This window comes from Apiospora marii, assembly GCF_038362585.1.
Source record: "Apiospora marii strain CBS 49790 chromosome Unknown utg000001l_segment0_segment0, whole genome shotgun sequence".
Taxonomy (NCBI): domain Eukaryota; kingdom Fungi; phylum Ascomycota; class Sordariomycetes; order Amphisphaeriales; family Apiosporaceae; genus Apiospora; species Apiospora marii.
In genome coordinates, this window is record NW_027117372.1 from 4,353,821 (window position 1) to 4,371,566 (window position 17,746).

The 17,746-nt window shown below is 54.9% G+C and overlaps 6 protein-coding genes across 6 annotated transcripts; 5 read left to right on the forward strand and 1 right to left on the reverse strand.

Moving 5' to 3' along the window:
• Positions 1-1,623: 1,623 nt before the first annotated feature.
• Positions 1,624-4,184, forward strand: PG985_001412 (uncharacterized protein; the record flags this gene model as incomplete). Its single annotated transcript, XM_066821181.1, has 4 exons — positions 1,624-2,146; positions 2,209-3,065; positions 3,124-3,505; positions 3,574-4,184. The coding sequence occupies 4 exons, from the start codon at positions 1,624-1,626 to the stop codon at positions 4,182-4,184; spliced, it is 2,373 nt and encodes a 790-aa protein (XP_066692060.1).
• A 1,422-nt stretch (positions 4,185-5,606) lies between these two features.
• On the forward strand, positions 5,607-7,397 carry PG985_001413 (sugar transporter; the record flags this gene model as incomplete). Its single annotated transcript, XM_066821182.1, has 3 exons — positions 5,607-6,155; positions 6,229-6,382; positions 6,442-7,397. 3 exons carry the CDS (start codon positions 5,607-5,609, stop codon positions 7,395-7,397), a joined length of 1,659 nt encoding a protein of 552 aa, XP_066692061.1.
• A 944-nt stretch (positions 7,398-8,341) lies between these two features.
• PG985_001414 (1-alkyl-2-acetylglycerophosphocholine esterase) lies at positions 8,342-9,631 on the forward strand (the record flags this gene model as incomplete). The annotated part of the gene is made up of 3 exons (XM_066821183.1): positions 8,342-8,851; positions 9,073-9,439; positions 9,528-9,631. The coding sequence occupies 3 exons, from the start codon at positions 8,342-8,344 to the stop codon at positions 9,629-9,631; spliced, it is 981 nt and encodes a 326-aa protein (XP_066692062.1).
• A 267-nt stretch (positions 9,632-9,898) lies between these two features.
• PG985_001415 (uncharacterized protein) lies at positions 9,899-10,895 on the reverse strand (the record flags this gene model as incomplete). Its single annotated transcript, XM_066821184.1, has 2 exons — positions 9,899-10,545; positions 10,616-10,895. 2 exons carry the CDS (start codon positions 10,893-10,895, stop codon positions 9,899-9,901), a joined length of 927 nt encoding a protein of 308 aa, XP_066692063.1.
• A 2,200-nt stretch (positions 10,896-13,095) lies between these two features.
• PG985_001416 (uncharacterized protein) lies at positions 13,096-14,438 on the forward strand (the record flags this gene model as incomplete). The annotated part of the gene is made up of 3 exons (XM_066821185.1): positions 13,096-13,359; positions 13,439-13,941; positions 14,027-14,438. The coding sequence occupies 3 exons, from the start codon at positions 13,096-13,098 to the stop codon at positions 14,436-14,438; spliced, it is 1,179 nt and encodes a 392-aa protein (XP_066692064.1).
• A 1,312-nt stretch (positions 14,439-15,750) lies between these two features.
• Positions 15,751-16,122, forward strand: PG985_001417 (uncharacterized protein; the record flags this gene model as incomplete). Its single annotated transcript, XM_066821186.1, has 1 exon — positions 15,751-16,122. The coding sequence occupies one exon, from the start codon at positions 15,751-15,753 to the stop codon at positions 16,120-16,122; it is 372 nt and encodes a 123-aa protein (XP_066692065.1).
• Positions 16,123-17,746: the final 1,624 nt, after the last annotated feature.

Consider the following 17,746-nt stretch of genomic DNA (forward strand, 5'->3'; position numbering starts at 1 on the left):
GCTTCGCCCATCTTGATGCACCAGCAACTTCAGCCACCTATCCAACGGCCTGCTGCACCACAGCCATCCTCGCCAGCACTCGCACCAGTACCAGTGCGTCCGGCACTGCGACGCGGCGTGCCCTTTGAACCAGCACCGGCATTGCAAGGTGACCAGCGTATGGCACTTGCAACGATCCTGAACCCACCATCGTCACCAGCAGTGCCAGCATCTGAGCCTGGACAACTTCCAGAGCGCCCGCTTCTTGATGAGGAGGGACTCGGCCGCTTTCTTCAGAGTGCTCGGCGGCAGCCATACAGGCCTCTCTGGAACGCCATGATCGAGGGCACGGCCAGAAAGTACTGGAAAGCAGCTCTTTCTGGGGGCAATGGGGTGCCGGTCAATTAGGCGGGACTGGATCTACCAGGTTTGTAGAGAGGGAGAGGGGGGAGGAGAGAGAGAACGGCGGCATATCGTTCTGGGAGTGGGTTGAGATCTCTGGTTAGAGATAAGGTTGACATGGATGTCATGGGCAATTGGTTATGTGATTATTGGGTCGCCAGTCGTGGGGAGTTTGTCACCTTTGAGGTTTTTTCTCCCCAAAGTAACAACGGCTGTCGGTACTCTATGGTTGCATTTTGATGCATTGGCAGGTGTTGGAGGATTTAATTTGTGTGCTCTCTCTCTCTCTCAATTGTAATATTTAATCTGAAAATCATTAAACACATCTTGATCTCGTGCAATTGCTCTAAAGTGCTAGGTTGTTGGTTGTGTCCCACTTGCAAGGATCTCTCCAGCAGTCCCTAACCGCCGTAGCGTAGGAAAAAGCCCCGCACGTTTATTTGATTAGCAGGAACGGAACGAGATCCAACATCCTGCCTCCCCCACCTCTACTCCGACTCTACTACTTTCTTTTTCCGGGGAGGACATCTAAGTCAAGTAATCGCTTGCGAATATCAACTCCGTTTCTTGCTGGAATCATGACATTTGGGGGAAAAGACAGTGATGATCACTCGAAGTGTTTGTCAACATGCCATATGTGGCTACGGCGAAAGTGGCCCGGCAAAAGGCCCCTAAGCTAGCTGGGCCGCAGCTGAGACAGACCGATCTTGGTCAATACCGGTTAGGCAGGCGCCCATTCGCCTCGGGTAGATTGGGAGCTTCCCGTGCTAATCTGGGCATCTTACTGTTTGTTTCAGCCCACCAGTCCGCCCAGAGTCCGCCTTATGACGTTCAACAGCAGGTGACAGCACCACTGTGCCACCACTCATCTAAGCCCACCTGTCTGTCTCTTCGTGTTGCCCGTATTCCGGACCAATGATGGATCGGTAGCACCTGCCTGTCCTGCGCGACTATGACCAGATTGGCAATCCCATGGAACGCCTAGAAGGCTTCCAAGTCCTAGGTATTGCAGACGACACGAATGCTGCCACTTGCCTAGCCTCAGTATTTAAAATGACGGCAACCCCAAGTAGATGCTGACAGCCTGGGCAATCTTGTCAGATCGCTTGGTCGCGTCAGCGTCTTTCACACTCATTTAAGTACTTTACCTGAACCACCATCCGCTTGCCACACGCCCAATACAGCACTTGCGATTGTCCTTTTAAGCCCTACTTGCTACTGAACGTTTGGTGGTTCTACGCCATGGGCGGCGCTAAAGAGTTCGATGCGGGTGCATCTTCATCAGCACCAGCGGTCCAGCCTCCGCGGCACGATGCTCCACCCGCTTACAGTTCCCCGGCCCTTTCGCCAGAGACCATAGGTGAACTGAACGCCGCATTCTCGTCGCTCGATCTAGCTCCCGTCTCTACCACTGTCACCCAGGATACGTGCCTGGCCCACCTAAAGCTGCTACATAGCTTTCAGAGCCTCAAAGAGGATGTAGGCTACACCGACGGCTTGTGGCAAATCTACAATTCGCGGGCCCTCGCGCCTAATGTACGGGTCGACGGAAATGAAGGCGAGAAACCTGAAAGGCTCCTTGCCATGCTCAGGGAGAAACGATGGGCTCTCTATCTGGCGCGCGCTGTGGACCGTTATGAAGCCTGGTGGAATACCTTTCCCGCCGAACCTCTGCGCGAGCAGGACCTCGTCGAGAACTCTCCCAAATTTGCTGGGTTTGTCGAGTGCGACTCTCCGCAGCAGCTGCACTGCCTACCACCCATCGGTAAGCACGCCCAATCAAATCTTGGCGACCCCGCCTAGGGGAAATGTGTCTGACCCATGCAGATGTGTTGATGGTGTGGCACAGCCATATGCTCAACCCCCGGGACTACCTCGAAGACTGTATGCGCACCGGCCTGAAGGACCTCTGGAATGCCGGCATGCCTTGGGACCTGGTGAACGAGGCCATTGACACCAGCTTCAACTACAACCCGAGCGGCGAAAGCATCGAAGCCTGGGAAAACCTGACTGGCAGAAGGTGGAGCAACGCCGACGACTCCATCACCAAGTCACTCAAATGCCCTTCGTGTAGCACAGTTCACGAAATCCCCTGGACGACTTGTGGTATGACCGAAGGCGCCAAAAGCCCGGAATTGGACCTCAAGGGTGAAGGATACGGCGATGGCCTGTTCGCCTACATCTGCCACAGTTGCGGCACCAGGATGACCAGGGAATACCTCGAACTGGCCAAGTTCGTCAAGGATACCCAGTTGCTTCTGGCCCAGAGCCAGCCCATGCCTGGAACCTTTCTGGACTACAGGAATGGAAAGCCCGATCCGGACCTCGTCAATGCCATGCGCGCAATCGACGACCAGACGTTCGCGAACCGTCTCATCAAAATGCATCTGCGGAGCAAGGTACTCGAACTCACCAAGGCCCATATCATCATCAGCCGCCTCGATACGCCATCCCTGGAAGACGTGCGCCAGATGATCGAAGAGTCCATGAAGAATCAGCGGGTTCTACGAGCCGTCGAGGACGTCAAGTCCACGCGCCAGAAGTTCAACGTCAACCTGAATGGCCGATCCCGAATCACCGTGCGCAAGATGATGTCGCGGTACTGGGGTAACTTTACCCCTTTTGCCCTGGAGTTGGGAGGTGCAGTATTGCGACAGGGTATCTTTTCCGAGAAGATGCAGAAGGTGTGTTGTCGCTGAACTACGTGGACACTGCTTGCCCTTGGCTAACCCACATTGCCAGATCGACTGGCTGCATAGCCCAGCGGCCAGGGAGACGATGGCCCGCCTCATCACCAAGTACCATCGCTTCATCGACATCTTGGCCGAGAACCCTGGCCATGTTGCCGTACCGACGTTGGATGTTGACCTGGCTTGGCACACTCACCAGCTGAGCCCGCGTGCATATTACGACTACACGAACGAGAAGACTGACAAGCTCGTTGACCACGACGATAAGATCAACGAAACCAAGCTCACGACATCGTTCGAATGGACGAGCAAGGTGTACCAGGAGACTTTCGGTGAAGTCTACAGCGAATGCACGTGCTGGTATTGCGAGAGCATTCGCGCGTCGCACATCTCTTCCGTTGGCAGGCTCTTTGGCCTCTCTATTAACGAGAAGAGTAAGTACCAACTGTCATTCGAGCGTTCCCCTCCATGTCTTCGAGTTTCTCATCTGACTCTTGCATAGTTACTGAGGGCTTCCATAAGAAGGGCGCAGCCAAGCTCTGCCCGCCCGACCAGTCGGCTCACATCTCGTCGCACAATGCGGTCAAGTTTCACGATGCGGACCCCCGGAAAGCCAAAGTACTACAGAGGATACACGACGCGCAGCTCTTACGTCTCGAAGAAGGCTATAAAAAGGCACAGAGGCGTGCCCAGAAGAAGGGCCGGGACATTCCGCCGCGAGACCAGTACTACTATGCATGGGGCTACCCCTATTTGATGTACGGCCCGTTCATCGGCCCAGTCTACTACACCCCGGGCATGTACTACGGCGGCGCAGACCCGTGCCAGGTATCCGCCGGGTCCGGACATGTCGGTGCGTGTGCCGGAGGGACATGTGGGGGAGGTGCAGCTGCTGGTGCCTGTGGTGGGGCCGGCGCCGGCGGTTGCGGAGGGTCAGGGGGCTGCGGTGGGAGTGCGATGGGAAGCTGTGGAGGAGCAGGAGCCGGGGGAGCAGGAGGGGGCTGCAGCTCAGGAGGAGGAGTCGGAATTTCAACTGGCAGTGGAGGAGCCTGTGGAGGCGGCGGTGGAGGGGGAGGTGGTGGTTGTGGAGGCGGAGGAGGCGGTGGTTGCTGATTCTGTATGGACGATAGTCATCAGTCTAGCAGACGGTTGAGCCAGCAGTGGGTTAATATGTCAGGTTTAGCGCCGGTTAGGAGTTGGATTCAGGGGCAACGGTTGCGGTCCACGCGGTGGTTGCGGATAGTGTTACACGAATGACGATGATGACGGCTTATCCTTATTATTCCTCTTTCTTGTCCCGGTGCAGGGACGTCCAGAGACCCTCTATCAATCTCCTTCACCTTGGCGAGGCCCAACGGCGGCCGACACAACCGTATGCGGATGGGCAGCTGCGAAACGATGAGGTGGAGGTGCTTCCTCCAGGTGAGACCCCTCCCGAATCTGCCCGAGCCCCAGGTTCGAGTCAAGTAGTTGGTAGTAGCAAAATCATCATCGCGCAGCCTCGGGCTAAGCAGGGTGCTTGGGAAACACATGATAACGGGCAAAGTCTTACGTGATTAAGCAAAAAATGGTCGAACGGGCGACACCTTCGGCACTTATACAACAGATTCGTCTAGATCGAGCGGGGAGACCGACGCGGAGGGCGGTCAGGTTGGGGGAGGGTTGAAAGCAATATTACATAGATTGAACCACGACTCCATGGGCACACCATCGAGGAGACCATCTCGATGAGCCGGCGCGTGTCGTTTTTTCTTTATTTTCTTCATTATCCATCTTTATCCCCGGGACGCCCATCCCCACTTGTCGGGCAAGTCAATAGTTTTGCGCAGGCGGCCCGCCGAAAACCCCGCAATTCCGTCCAAGCTTGACGTCAGGGCCTGACGATCTAACGTCACCCGACGACGATCTATCAAAAATTCCTAATCGCGACTTTCTGCGCGCGACTTGGCGACGAGGCGACCCGTCGTCGTCATCCGTGCGGTGCAGTGAGAAGTGTGCCAAGCAGAGCCGCATTCGCTAGTTTGGACAGGCACGTCAATTGTCATGGCGCCTGCCCGAGAAAAGCTTATCCGGTTTTGTTTTTTGCTATGGACAGGGAGGTAAATGCTTGGATGGACGACGACGTGAAACAACAACGATGGACCATCATCGTGGGCATCGGGAATGCGATTCACGGCATCCCAGAATCAGGGCGCGCGTTGCGCGAGCGACAATTTCTGCGCATTTACCACTTACGTAGGGCTCACTCGGCAGCTCGACAAATATCCATGGTCGGCGGTTGCGTGTCCGGTCACGAATCGTGATGTCTGGAGGTAGTCTTGATAGTGGATAAGGCCGCAGGTAGTACTCGGCCCGTATTGCGGGTTCAATTTTTCATATTGTGTGGAAACCACTCGGTGGAGTAGGCAACTGAGAAGGGACCCAGATCGCCGTCGACACACTCTTTGGTGGTGGGATTCGAATGACGATAAATCACGGCAACGCCGCCCTTCACAACCATGGCCGTTCGTCTCTCTTTTCCAGCGCATCTCAGCCATGCATTCCACCACCCCAGACCACGACCGCAATCCCATCGACGTCGAGAAGGATGAGATCGGACGCCCGGACCAGGACCCGGGGACCTCGAGTTCCGAGGAAGCCCAGATCGAAGACAAGGTCGAGGGCGGCGGCGACGGCGACGGCAGCGGCAGCGAACATGGCGGGCCGCCAGACGCCCAGGGCCGGCGGGAGCTGAGGGAGATCGACTGCCCCGAGATCCTCGCGTACGCCTGGCCGACGTGGAAGAAGTGGATGTACCTCAGCGCCGTCGCCGGCATCCAGATCTCGATGAACTACAACACCTCGGTGTTCCCCAGCGCCATCAAGCCCCTGTCCGCCGAGTTTGGCATCAACGAGCAGGGCATCCGCGTCGGCCAGATGATCTATCTGGTCCTCTACTCGTTCGGCTGCGAGCTCTGGGCGCCCTGGAGTGAGGAGTTTGGTCGCTGGCCGATCCTCCAGCTCTCCATGCTGCTCATCAACATTTGGCAGATTCCCTGCGCTTTGGCGCCCAATTGGGGGACCATTGTCGTCTGCCGCGCTCTCGTAAGTCGCTGCTTTCTGGCATTCTCCCGACGACTGTTGGTTATGCGCCTGTGATACTGACTTCTTCGCGTAGGGTGGTTTGTCTACCGCTGGAGGTAGTGTTACACTCGGTCTGATTGCCGATCTGTACAGTCCGCAAGATCAGCAGTGGCCGTTGGCTTTCATCGTGCTTTCGTCGTGTATTGGCACGAGTATTGGCGGCATCATTGGCGGACCTATCCAGAGATGTAAGTATCCCTTTCTTGCCCGACCACATTTCATCCCACCGCTCACACTCTCGATGCAGTCTTGACATGGCCATGGTTCTTCTGGATCATGCTCATCTTCGGCGGTGCCGTCCAGGCCGTTTTCCTGTTCATGCCCGAAAGCCGCGCAACGATCCTTCTCGACCGGGAAGCCAAGCGCCGCCGGAAGACTGGCCAGGACCCCAACATCTACGGCCCCAACGAACTGAAGAAGCCGCGCATCTCGCTGAAAGAGGCGGGCATCGTGTGGATCCGACCGTTCGAAATGTTCATCCGCGAGCCCATTGTGCTCTGCCTGTCGCTGCTGTCGGGCTTCTCCGACGCCCTCATCTTCACCTTCCTCGAGTCCTTCCCCGAAGTCTACACCAAGTGGGACTTCGGCATTCTCGCGCAGGCCTGGGCCTTCATCCCCATCAACGCCGCCTACTTCATCGCGTACCTCATGTACCTCCCTTGCTTCTGGCGCGACGACACGATCCGCAAGCGCAAGGGCGACGACTGCTTTCTGCCCGAGCGCCGGCTCAAGGTGCTGCTGTGGCTGGCGCCCCTGGAGCCGATTGGTTTGATCGGGTTCGCGTGGACGTCGCTGGGCCCGCCGCGCGTGCACTGGATCGCGCCCATGATCTTCTCGGCGCTCGTCGGCATCGCCAACTACGCCATCTACTTCTCGTCGGTCGACTACATGATCGCGGCGTACGGCGTCTACTCGGCGTCGGCGTGCGGCGGCAACGCGTTCGCGCGCGACTTCCTCGCGGGTATCTCGGCCATGTACGCGACACCCATGTACACCAACATCGGCGGCTACCCGGTCGAGTACGCGAGCACCATCCTGGCGGGGCTCAGTGTGATTGTCGTCGTGCCCATCTACGTCTTCTACTGGAAGGGCCCCGTCATCCGCGACCGCAGCAAGTTCGCCAAGTCGCTGGCCGAGGACCGGAAGAAGCTCGGGGTGCGGAGGTTGAGCAAGGATGAGCATTTGGAGAATATGCAGGTTTAAGATGAGGAGGAAGACGAGCGATGAGCGAAATAGCGTTGCCACGGATAGGCATCACACTTTCATTTGGAATTTGATAAAACGAAGTTATGAAACCATGACTAGGGGAAGGAGGGAGATTTATGACCTACTGGTAGTAATGAGATACTGTTCAAACAACTCTGACACGGTTGAACTTGATAATTGATTCGTAGAACCGCAATTTCTGTTTCGGACTTCGCCCCTTTCCTCTCCTTCTGGCTCTTCCACCTTCACGCCGCCACACGACGCGGTGGTGCACTGGCCAGTCCCGACGACCCCTCGGGTTCGAACTTACAGAACCGGAACATAACGATGCCTACCAGGGCTTTATCGCCCGCTTCTCCACACCTGACGCGAGCATTGCGGCAACGGGGACGGGGGGAGATCGTGCAGTGATGGATAGATCTTGAATTCTGGGGATGAACATGAGGCGTGTGCTTGCAATCTGGGAGTGCTGTTACTCAATCAAAGGGGTTGAGACTCGGATTGGCAATTGCTGCGGGGTGTGGGTCCAGGCCGTTGATTCGTTTGGCTGCAAAAGTGCGGCAAGCAAGGCATTTCGTAGGCAGTGTCAAGATCGATTCACCATTGTCGACTTGTCACCAGGCTTGCCCACGAATGAGCCTCTGGGTCCCTCATACTCGAAACAGTGTGCTTCCCATTCTGCTTCCAGTAGATGTGAGTGTGGCGTGAGGCGTATGAGCCGTCCCCTCTCAAAAGCGCGAATCGGAAGGAGCGAGTTGGTTAGCAGCCGCCAGTTGCGCAACCAACATGCCCAACTGTTGGCAAGCATCACCCTGGGATTTGATCCCCGCACAATAGCTACTAGCTCAGCGTCCATGATGTTTCCCTCCTCTGTGCCTCTTTGCAAGCTGTTAAGCTACGTTGTCATGATTGTGAAATTATTATTGCATTTATAACCTCCAATGGGATCAGCAAGGAAAAGGGGCAGGTTTCTCTCTTTTATCCAGCGGATTCGAGGGAAACGACCTGGAGATTCCCCACTGCCCGCTGCGCGCCTTCCCGTCCAACGCGTCGTTGAGGCAGAAACGGCCCATACAGATGAGTTGACACCTGGTGTCGTTGAGCAATCAGACCTCGGCGTTCCATGGAAGGCCATGATCGATTGCTTGGGCAGAAAAGATCGCCAGCGGTTGAAAAGCTACGGTATAACCACCGGCGCCGACGACGAACTGGAAGCTTTACACCTCCATGATGTCTGGACTCAGCTCCGCCAAGTCGTGGAGCAGAAGCAGAAGGATGTTGTTGACAGAACCTGGAAAATCCACTTTCGGGGAAACACTGTGATCCTTCGAGATGTAATCGGCAGTATTGCATCACGACTCCAGTCGGTGAAGGACGTTGGGGGCGCAATTGCCGACCTGTTGCCTGCACAAGCGGCTCTACCCTGGGCTATCATAAAATTTCTCATCCAGGTGTGTATTGCTTTTATGATGTTTGTATCCTTTTGGCTACCTATTATTTCGTGGCCTGGTCCCAAAGCTTCTACTGCGCCCTGGGAAAGAGCCCTGGGCCGACCAAAGCCCAACCAATCCGGCAGATACATGTTACTAACTATGAAGCCCCTAGACAGCGGTAGCGGACCAGGATCATAGCGGACAATTGCTTATAGCGATGGGAACCACCACGAACATAGTCGCCCGTTGCCAGATTTACGAGGTACTCTTCCTTGATGCGAGCCAGGTTCAAGCGCGAGATGCCTCAGCCGGGCGCTTACGAGCGGTTCCGAGAGAGCCAGTCGTCCCACATTCGAGCCCTGGCGAACGTGACAGAGGGTCGGATGTCAATGAGTCAGGAATCTAGTAGCAATTTCTGCGACATGATGGAGGCCGAGGAGCAGAGCCAAATCTTACAGTGGGCTTCTCAGATCCGCTACCTCGAAGATCGCCACATCGCCAAAAGGGGCATCTCGGACAATACAGGGACATGGATGCTTCAAAACAACTCCTACAAGACATGGAAAGAATCCCAAGAGTCAGAAATTCTCTGGCTTCGCGGAATATGTAAGTTCGGGTCGCATTTACTCGCTTGCAGTGCAAGGGGCGGCGATACGGTCATCGTACTAGTTCTACTGGTAATTAACTCAACTAGCACTTTCCCTCCCCATTGCATATCTCTACGAGGAGGCTGACCATCTTTGCCAAAGCATCTGCAATCGTGTCCTACCAATGACTGTCAATACAATGCCCCACTAGTCACGACAGTTCAAGTCAACTTACCTCAGAGCCTCGCAAAGTGGCTTGAAACTCCTCCCAGCCTAGGCTTGCTGGGCCTGTCTCGGCACCCAGTCTGTCAACCAATACCGCCAGGCTTGACTGGGCCTCTTCCTCTCCGGACTTGCGCTCAGAGAGGCCCCAGTGCTTGCTCAGTATCAAAAGTGTCGACACCTTAGACACCGGGACCCGCAACTCGTTCAGGTCATGGGTGGGATGAGGGAGCCCGTGAAGGGCCAGGCTGTAGCTTTAGTTGAAGGGGTTCATCGTCAAGCGGTCCTCCTCCGGCGGGCATTCCGAGAGGACGTCCTGAATGTCGATACTGACTTCGCGCTCGTTCTCCATTATGGCAAGCTCGGGTCTTTCCGGTTCTTCATCCCCCTCCCGGTCTTTGGTCTCCTTTTCGCCCTCTGGTAGCCGCAGTCGGTACATGAACCGCAGAACTGGGATGGAAGTCTCCGTTTTCTCTGTCCCGGCGGCGGCATGGGGGCTCGCCGTGTCGTCATAGTCGGGGGAGGCCAGACTCCGGAAGATGCGTCTCATGAAGTCGCTTGCGCCTTTACCACGTGTCGAGACGTAGCTGCCCCAATGGGGTCCCCAATTGCCGCTGTAGCCACCATAGACGGGATTTGCTGGGAACCAAGTTCCCCATCGCTTACGACCGCCATAGCCTGGCACCGATCTCATCGATAAGAGACACACTGCGCGTGCGAAAGAGCTCTGGTCTATACCGTCGCATAATCCCGAGTGCGGCCCCAGCGCTGGGGGGAACGGGAATGATGCATGCCAGGCGAGGATGTCGAGCCCAAGCTCGGAAATCGCGGAGGACTGTGGGGGTTCGATAATCCCAACAACTGCATTCTTAATGGCAGCCATGGTTTTCTCACTCGATAGATCTTGGAGGGAGATGGAGGTGTTAGTTGAAACCCAATGCGCATTGTTTGCTGGGAGGACATGACGACTCACGCTCGGTCCCGGCGTCCTTCAGGTGCTGGAATGCAATCTCGATGCTGCGAACATTCGGGACATTCCTCGTCAGCCTCTTGGTGTATCTCTCTAGTACGGCATCTGTGTAGCAGATCAGAAACGAAGCACGGAATTCGCAGAGTGGACCAAGCCAACCTTTGCTCATGAGTCCGCGATCTACAAAGTCTTGGACTCGATCGAAAGAGACCTGGCGCCGACTTTCCACTCCATATTTCTCGAAGCTGTCGGAGCTGATGGTGTTACTGTCGAACTCTGGCATGGCATCGAGCGGCGAAAGTGATGATGATGGTCGGGGGGAAGGTCGAACAGTTTCCAGAAACAGCCAACTGCTCATTATTTATGAGACGAAAACGCATCCCTTGCATTGTAGAAGTCGACGTCGCCCGAATTCCGTGATGACATCACCAACGTAAGGAGCACATTAGAGACAAACTCTTACACGATTTACATCACCATATCACTTTCTTCTATTTGTGATCAGGGGGTTCACTGTTATGTAAAGAGGAATCCTTACTACTGGAGTCCTGCCATGGTGCCACTTACTACGGAACCCGTCAGCCTTGTGTGCTAGCCAATAAGGCGAGCCGGCTAGCTGCTAAACCACCGGGCTACGAGGTGATGGTGCATGCCCAGGGGTCCTGATAGCTGTTTGGGCGCGCCACCACCTGCTTTTGTTTTGCCTATCAACGTTATTTGTTACTTGCCTTTCGAAATCGAGCCCCCAAAACGCCACGGGACGTTTGCGCTCATGATTGCGAATCACGGGGTGCTACATGGGTACGGTTTACTCGCGCCAAAATGGATTGTTTTCCCTTACAAAATACCGCGGCTATCCATGAGTATCATTCAGACGGAAAGGGGAGGGATTTCGATAACGAGTGGACCAAGGTCTGTGTCATCAGGCCTCCTGCAGTGTGTGTGACGGGAATCGAAGGAGGCCCAGACCCGCCTGCCAATTCGTCCGAGTCTTGGAAGGGCGAGAGGCCGGTAAGTTACTGTATTGGTCGCTTTGTGACGACTCATCTTGCCGAGGGGGTTGCAGTAGCCGCCGCAAGGACCACCTGGGCAGAGAACGCCTGCATGAGGACCTCGTATTTGTTCCTGTGAAGGCTTGAAGAACATATATCAAAGGAATAAACTGAACAAAATGCCGATGGCAGACACAGTAAGTCCTCACCTCCCTTTATAGATTTAACATTGCTTTGTATGGAGCCCCCGATGACAGCATGCCGGTAGTTATCGTGCCCTGCTATTACGGCAATGTCCGCGGAAGGGGGTCGCGTCTGCGTCGGAAGAAGATCCCGGTCAATACCAACTTGAGCCGAGTGATACGCACTGACGGTAAGGCCCCTGCGGCACTGCCCCCCTTGTCCTGGCCCCAGGCCAACCCGTGGCTTGTGATGTCCAAGCAAACCAGGTCCTGTTTGCTATTGTCGATCTTTGCCGCGTCGTTTGCCCCGCTACCGCCGAACTGGCGGGTGACTTCGAACACGGGACCCGAGATTGGCATGCGATCGAGCGCCGCGGACCCGTGCCGGGTTGCCGATGCCGATAAGAGTGTGCTTATAATGACAATTATCCAAGGGCGATCCGATGCGAGCCGAAGAAGCAAGGAAGGCTCGGAGAAGAGCGACATAATGCAATTTCAAAAAGGGTGAAAGGAAAGAAAAAGGCCCAAAAGGAAAACGTGACAGCGCACGACTCGATTTTCGTCCAGTCATGGTCGCTAGCCGGCGTGCTGGAAAGCGCCCAGAACACGGTGGCTGATTAGCGGGCGCCAGACTTAGCCCCTTTCCGGCATAGCGGTGGACGAGAAACTTGGACTCTTGGAGAGATCCACTAGGGCTGCTGATCGACTCCCAACGCTTCACGAGTCCGGGAGAAGAGAAGTTGCTTCCCATAAATTGGCTTTTGCTTGGCTCTGGAGGGAAAAGAAAGAGAAGAAAGCTGATAGCTCGACAGTAGCTGAACATGTGGCTTTTGGGGACAGGCAGGGGTACTCCTTGTTCGAATGCAGCTCCCCAGCTAGCTTGCGCACTTTTGTCGAGGCTCGAGAGGTACAGTAGCAGTTCGAACCAATGCGCGTGTCGTTCGTTCATCACCTGGCCTGGCTCATAGGTTTTCTCTCATAATGGCACAAGAGGGCCCATCCCTGCTTTCCACATGGAGGTGGGATTGCTATGTAGGGGCGTTCTGGACGCTAGCACCGAGGATTCCATCTGTTGTTCACCTCTCTTATAAAGCCATCACTGATCCCATAGCATCCGACAATGAGTCCTTTTGCCTATCTCAACCGCCCCATCAGCAGGTCTTGACTCGAGACCGCTGAGTAGGCAACTATATATTAAAACACGCCACTACAGGTAAAAGGGGGTTGCCGAAAGGCGAAGCAGCAATAACAACAACCACATCTCGCCCAATCCGTCGTTCGTTCCATCATCAAAGAGCAGCATCATATCATGGTCAACACGGAGTCGAGCGGCGGCCCGCTGCCGACTTACTTCGAGCATAGCTGGGCCATCCTCAGCAGCATTGGCCTCGTCAACGTCTGCTTCAGTTTCATGGTCATCGGCATCGTGGGCTTCCCGCCCATCGCCATCGTCCCCATCGTCGTGTCGACCGCCACCGCGCTGGCCAACGGCCTGTGCTACTTCGCCTTTTACACCGAGTACCCCGTTACCAACACCATTGTGGCCTCCTCGTTCGCCGATGTGTTTTGGCTGGTGAGTTTTAGTTCTCTCTATCTTTCTGCCTTTTCTAGTGCTACAGCAGCTAATGAATGCGACTAATTGACGTAACCAGATCCAGGAGGCGGGCCTGTCCTTCTACTCGTACGCCATCCTCTCCAAGATGCTGCAGCGGCGCGCCAAGCAGGCCTTCTTGGCCGCCTTCTGGACGCTGATGCTCGGCACCGCGACGCTGCGGACCCTGATCCTGGTGCAGCGGGTCAAGTACCTGGCGGGCGGGGCCAACTCGGCGGCGCTGCAGCGGCTCATCAACCACCTGCACATGGGCTACTTCGTTTCCATCGCGCTCATCGAGTGCATCAGCTCGGCCCTGCTGCTGCTCAAGTTCAACTCGGCCCGGCGCATCTCGGTCAAGGCCGCGCTGCAGAGCGGCACCGGCGCCCTGTTTAGTTATCTGATGCGCAGCACCGAGGTCCGACTGGCGCTGCTCGCCGTCATCGGCGTGACGAGGGCGGTCACGTACTCGTTCCAGGCCGCGGCCATGTCGGCGACGTCGACGATCAGCCAGCTGGACCGGTTCGCCTACACGCTCGAGTGCACGTTTCCGATGATGTTGCTGTTAGTTGCGGTCTCTCCTATCGGGGCACCAAATACCCATTATTATTCAAGAAGCCTCTTACTAATGGTTTTGAGGGCGTGACAGGATCGACATCCTCGCTTCCCGGCTGGTCTACGACACCCACAACCCGGCCTACCACCGCGAGGCCCGGTCGGCGCCCCGGACGGGCCACTTCACGCAGACCACCATCGACGACTTCAAGATGTACCCGCTGGGCAGCATCGAGCGCCGCATCGAGGTCAGCGGCAACAGCAACGGCGGCGGCAACGCGCGGCACAAGTCGAGCTCCGAGGAGAACATCATGGGCGGCGGGTCCGTCGCGTCCGACTCCTTCCATCGTCACCAACGCCACCACACCACCTCGAGTGGCGATATTCTGTACAACGCGGATGGGAGCCGGCACCAAGCGGCGGGGGCAGGGAGCAGTGATACTAAGTCGGGAGGGATCAGCAAGACGGTGGAGTTTAATGTGATTAGGACCAACGAGGAGGGCTGAGGCAGGCTGACTGGGCCTAACCGTAATGATAGATTAATGACACTAGATTTTGACCCCTTAGCTTGGAGCGTTTTGCCGTGACCACTCCTTGGCCGTCTTTCCTCTTCCTCTTCTCATCACTCTTCTTCGTTTCACGAGGGGCTGCCAGTCAGTGCGAGGCTCAATGGTCGGCGTTACGGGTTTCGAGGTTTCTTCGTTGTGGCGCCCGCAAACACGAAAAAGCCATTTCGCTGATGTGATCGACCAAAGCAAACAAACAGCCCAGCCCACCCATCGGCCGCGGCGCCCGAGAATCCCTTGCATGCGGCAAGCACCCTGTTTGCTAGTCGCCAAGAACGATCCGAGTCGACGAATCCAGCACAGCGGATATGGATTGCGTTGCTGATTGGACAGACAGCCCCTGATCCCTGCGGCAATCAACAAGCTGGGCAGAAGAAGGTTTTATTTCCGAACCCGGGCCAAGGAAAGCAAGGGGTGCGGATGGGCGCGAGCGCAATCATAATACCATCTGTTTGTGTCTCCTTTGCGCTAACCACGAAGGCCCAGTTGAGTTCCTGGTTTCGGGAATCTTGCAGATGGTCTTGTTATTTGGTCCGGGACGTGGCAGTTTGTTGCACGAAGCACACGCGCCAAGCAAAGGAATAGGGAACCGCGCTATTTGACAGGCCCGACAGGTAGACTCGAGGCTAGAGCACCAGACCATTCAGTTAGGGGAGAGACGAACACGAGATGTATCGATCAAAGGGATATGTCAGCCTAGCATCATAATCTTAGGGCACCGGTGGACGTTCTTAGCATTTTCCTGATCGGGTCCACGTCGATGTGGAGGTGGCTAAGGACGATGGCTTGTCTTCCCAGGGGGATGAACGTCACCAGGTGGTAACTGCGTTTTCGATTAGTGATACATATATATTCGGAGGCTCTCGATACGAGGCTGCAGTCACTGTCGTGGATGGGTCACTACGGCTTCGATTCTGGCAATGTGCAATCTAAACACAGCGCGGTCAAGATGAGCCAAAGGCATCCAACATGTTCCTGCTTGATTCAATTCGTGTTACGATAGCTGGTCGAGTCGAACACGCATCATGGTTCCTACTTGTCTTGAAATAGTAACTCCAGTATACAACACATCACACTGCTATACCGCTCTTAAAGTATAAATAGCACCTAAACATAATACTTCCAAGGCTTCCCGAGTCTTAAGCCTGTAAATATATCCATTCGGCAAACGTATCCGCAGATAACCCCATAAGTGAACCAACGTCTATTTTTTTCAAAGACAAACAAGCAGACCACCCGCGACAGAGAAACTATGTTCTGTCCTGTCCATAACCCGTTCCCCCAAGGCGGCTACTGCCCCGTCCACAATCCTTATCCCCAATCCCACGGCGGCGACTTTGGAGGTGGCTACGGCGGCGGCATCGGCGGCGGCATCGGCGGTTACAGTCCTTACCCCCAATCCTACGGCGGTGGCTACGGAGGTTACGGTGGTGGCTACGGCGGTCGCTACGACCCCTGGTCCCAGCCCTACGGCGGATATTCCCAGGCCCACCAGCCGCCGCGCAACGGGGCTGTCTGGACACCACCGGACTACGAGGGGATAGGCGGCCGATTCGATTACGGCAAAATCTCGGGCTACCCATCCGACAACGGGCCGTATTTCTATGACAGGTATCCATGGTGAGCCTGGCTACCAGTGACCACGCCCTGTGCAGATAGCCGCCCGGTGGCCGATAACCGAGAGCCGTCGCACTCATGGGATGGCTATCAGCGGGGGCAGGAGAGGGGATAAGGGGATTCTCAAGAAGTCCGGCTTTTATTCAAGTCACCGGGACGTCGTGAGCTAGGTAGAAATAGCAGCATCCGACATCTTCGAGATGTATTTTTCAAAGTATTGGGGTCATAGAGACGGTTTCTTTGGTTACAAGGGCAAACCGGGTACGAAGCATGTATATAGAAGTGATTGAATGCGTCAATGAGTCACTCTCATGAGCCGTTATGTGTCAAGACTATGTAAGTTCCGATATAAAACCGATAATATCAAGAGCAGCTGGAAAGAAGGAACCTGGTGCCATACCCAAAGGTAGATGTAACGTGAGGTCCCTGTATTGTAGCTGTTGACAGAGACACTGTCGGTATAAGGGAGGTCAGACATAGCTGACATACGACTTCTCATTCTGATACGCTAATTCAGGGGTACTTGTGGGAATGGACTCGACGAAGGAATTCAATTTCTGGTGACTAATAACTGAAAGCCCATCGTTTGCACCGAACTTCTTGCTCGCTCGACCCTGTTCGGCTTTTTTGCATAATAATGAACTTAAGACCTTTTCCCTCTTACTGTGTCCTCCCCTATTCATCCCTCTCTCCACCTTATCGCAGGACGAAGTCGATTTCGTGCCGAGTCGAGTTTGGCGAACCTATCGCTGCGCCCAACCCCACAACGGCGAGACAAGCCTTTTGACTAGGACAGGCATATTAGGCAAAAAGAGAAGAAAAGATTAATAAATCGAATACTTGAAACAAGACCTTGATGTCAATTGAGTTGCACACAACGAGAGAAGCAGGAACGGTATTGCTAGACGTTGTCAGCGTTACAGCAGAACCCCGCATCCGAGGGCGTCTTTGGTGTAAGGCCCCTGAGCCCACGATTCGTCTAATTGAAGATGGAGATGGAACGTGGCTAGCAATGGCGCTGTAACCTTGTGCATACAACCCACCATCCGGCATTGAAGATCATCATTTCCAGAATGGGTAAGGGTCATACAGAACGGTACTGAAGATGAGAGGCCTGGCCAGAAGTGACATCAAATAGATACCGGAATAACCAGGCTAATCGCCGGTGCTTAAAGCACTCGAATGGAATAATCAGTAGCAATAAACAACCGAGGTATATAGTATTCAATTACGCGGGTGTAATAATTACTCGATTGCTCGTACATACGATTATTATATTAATTACCAGGCGGCGGGGGAAGCCTGGCTGTTTAGTTAGTCCGGTGTCTTGTTAATATCCCTACTGGCCTGGCTGCCTGGTGCCTGGTCTGGTCGATAAGAGACCATAAGGACCGCTTTTTGATGGTTACATTTGGTCGTAAGATCAAAACAAACTAGCGGTGGCGGTGCATGCATGCATGCAGTAATGCCTTATATGAGGCACTTCATTCTGCCTCAGGCCTTTTCACCAACCACACATTTCTACCTAGATGTGATTCTTTTCATCGAATTCCTATTCACAGAGTCCTTGTCAATCCATCCCAAGTCGTGATTTTCAAATACAAAGTAATCCTCCACTCTCCTGGGGGGCC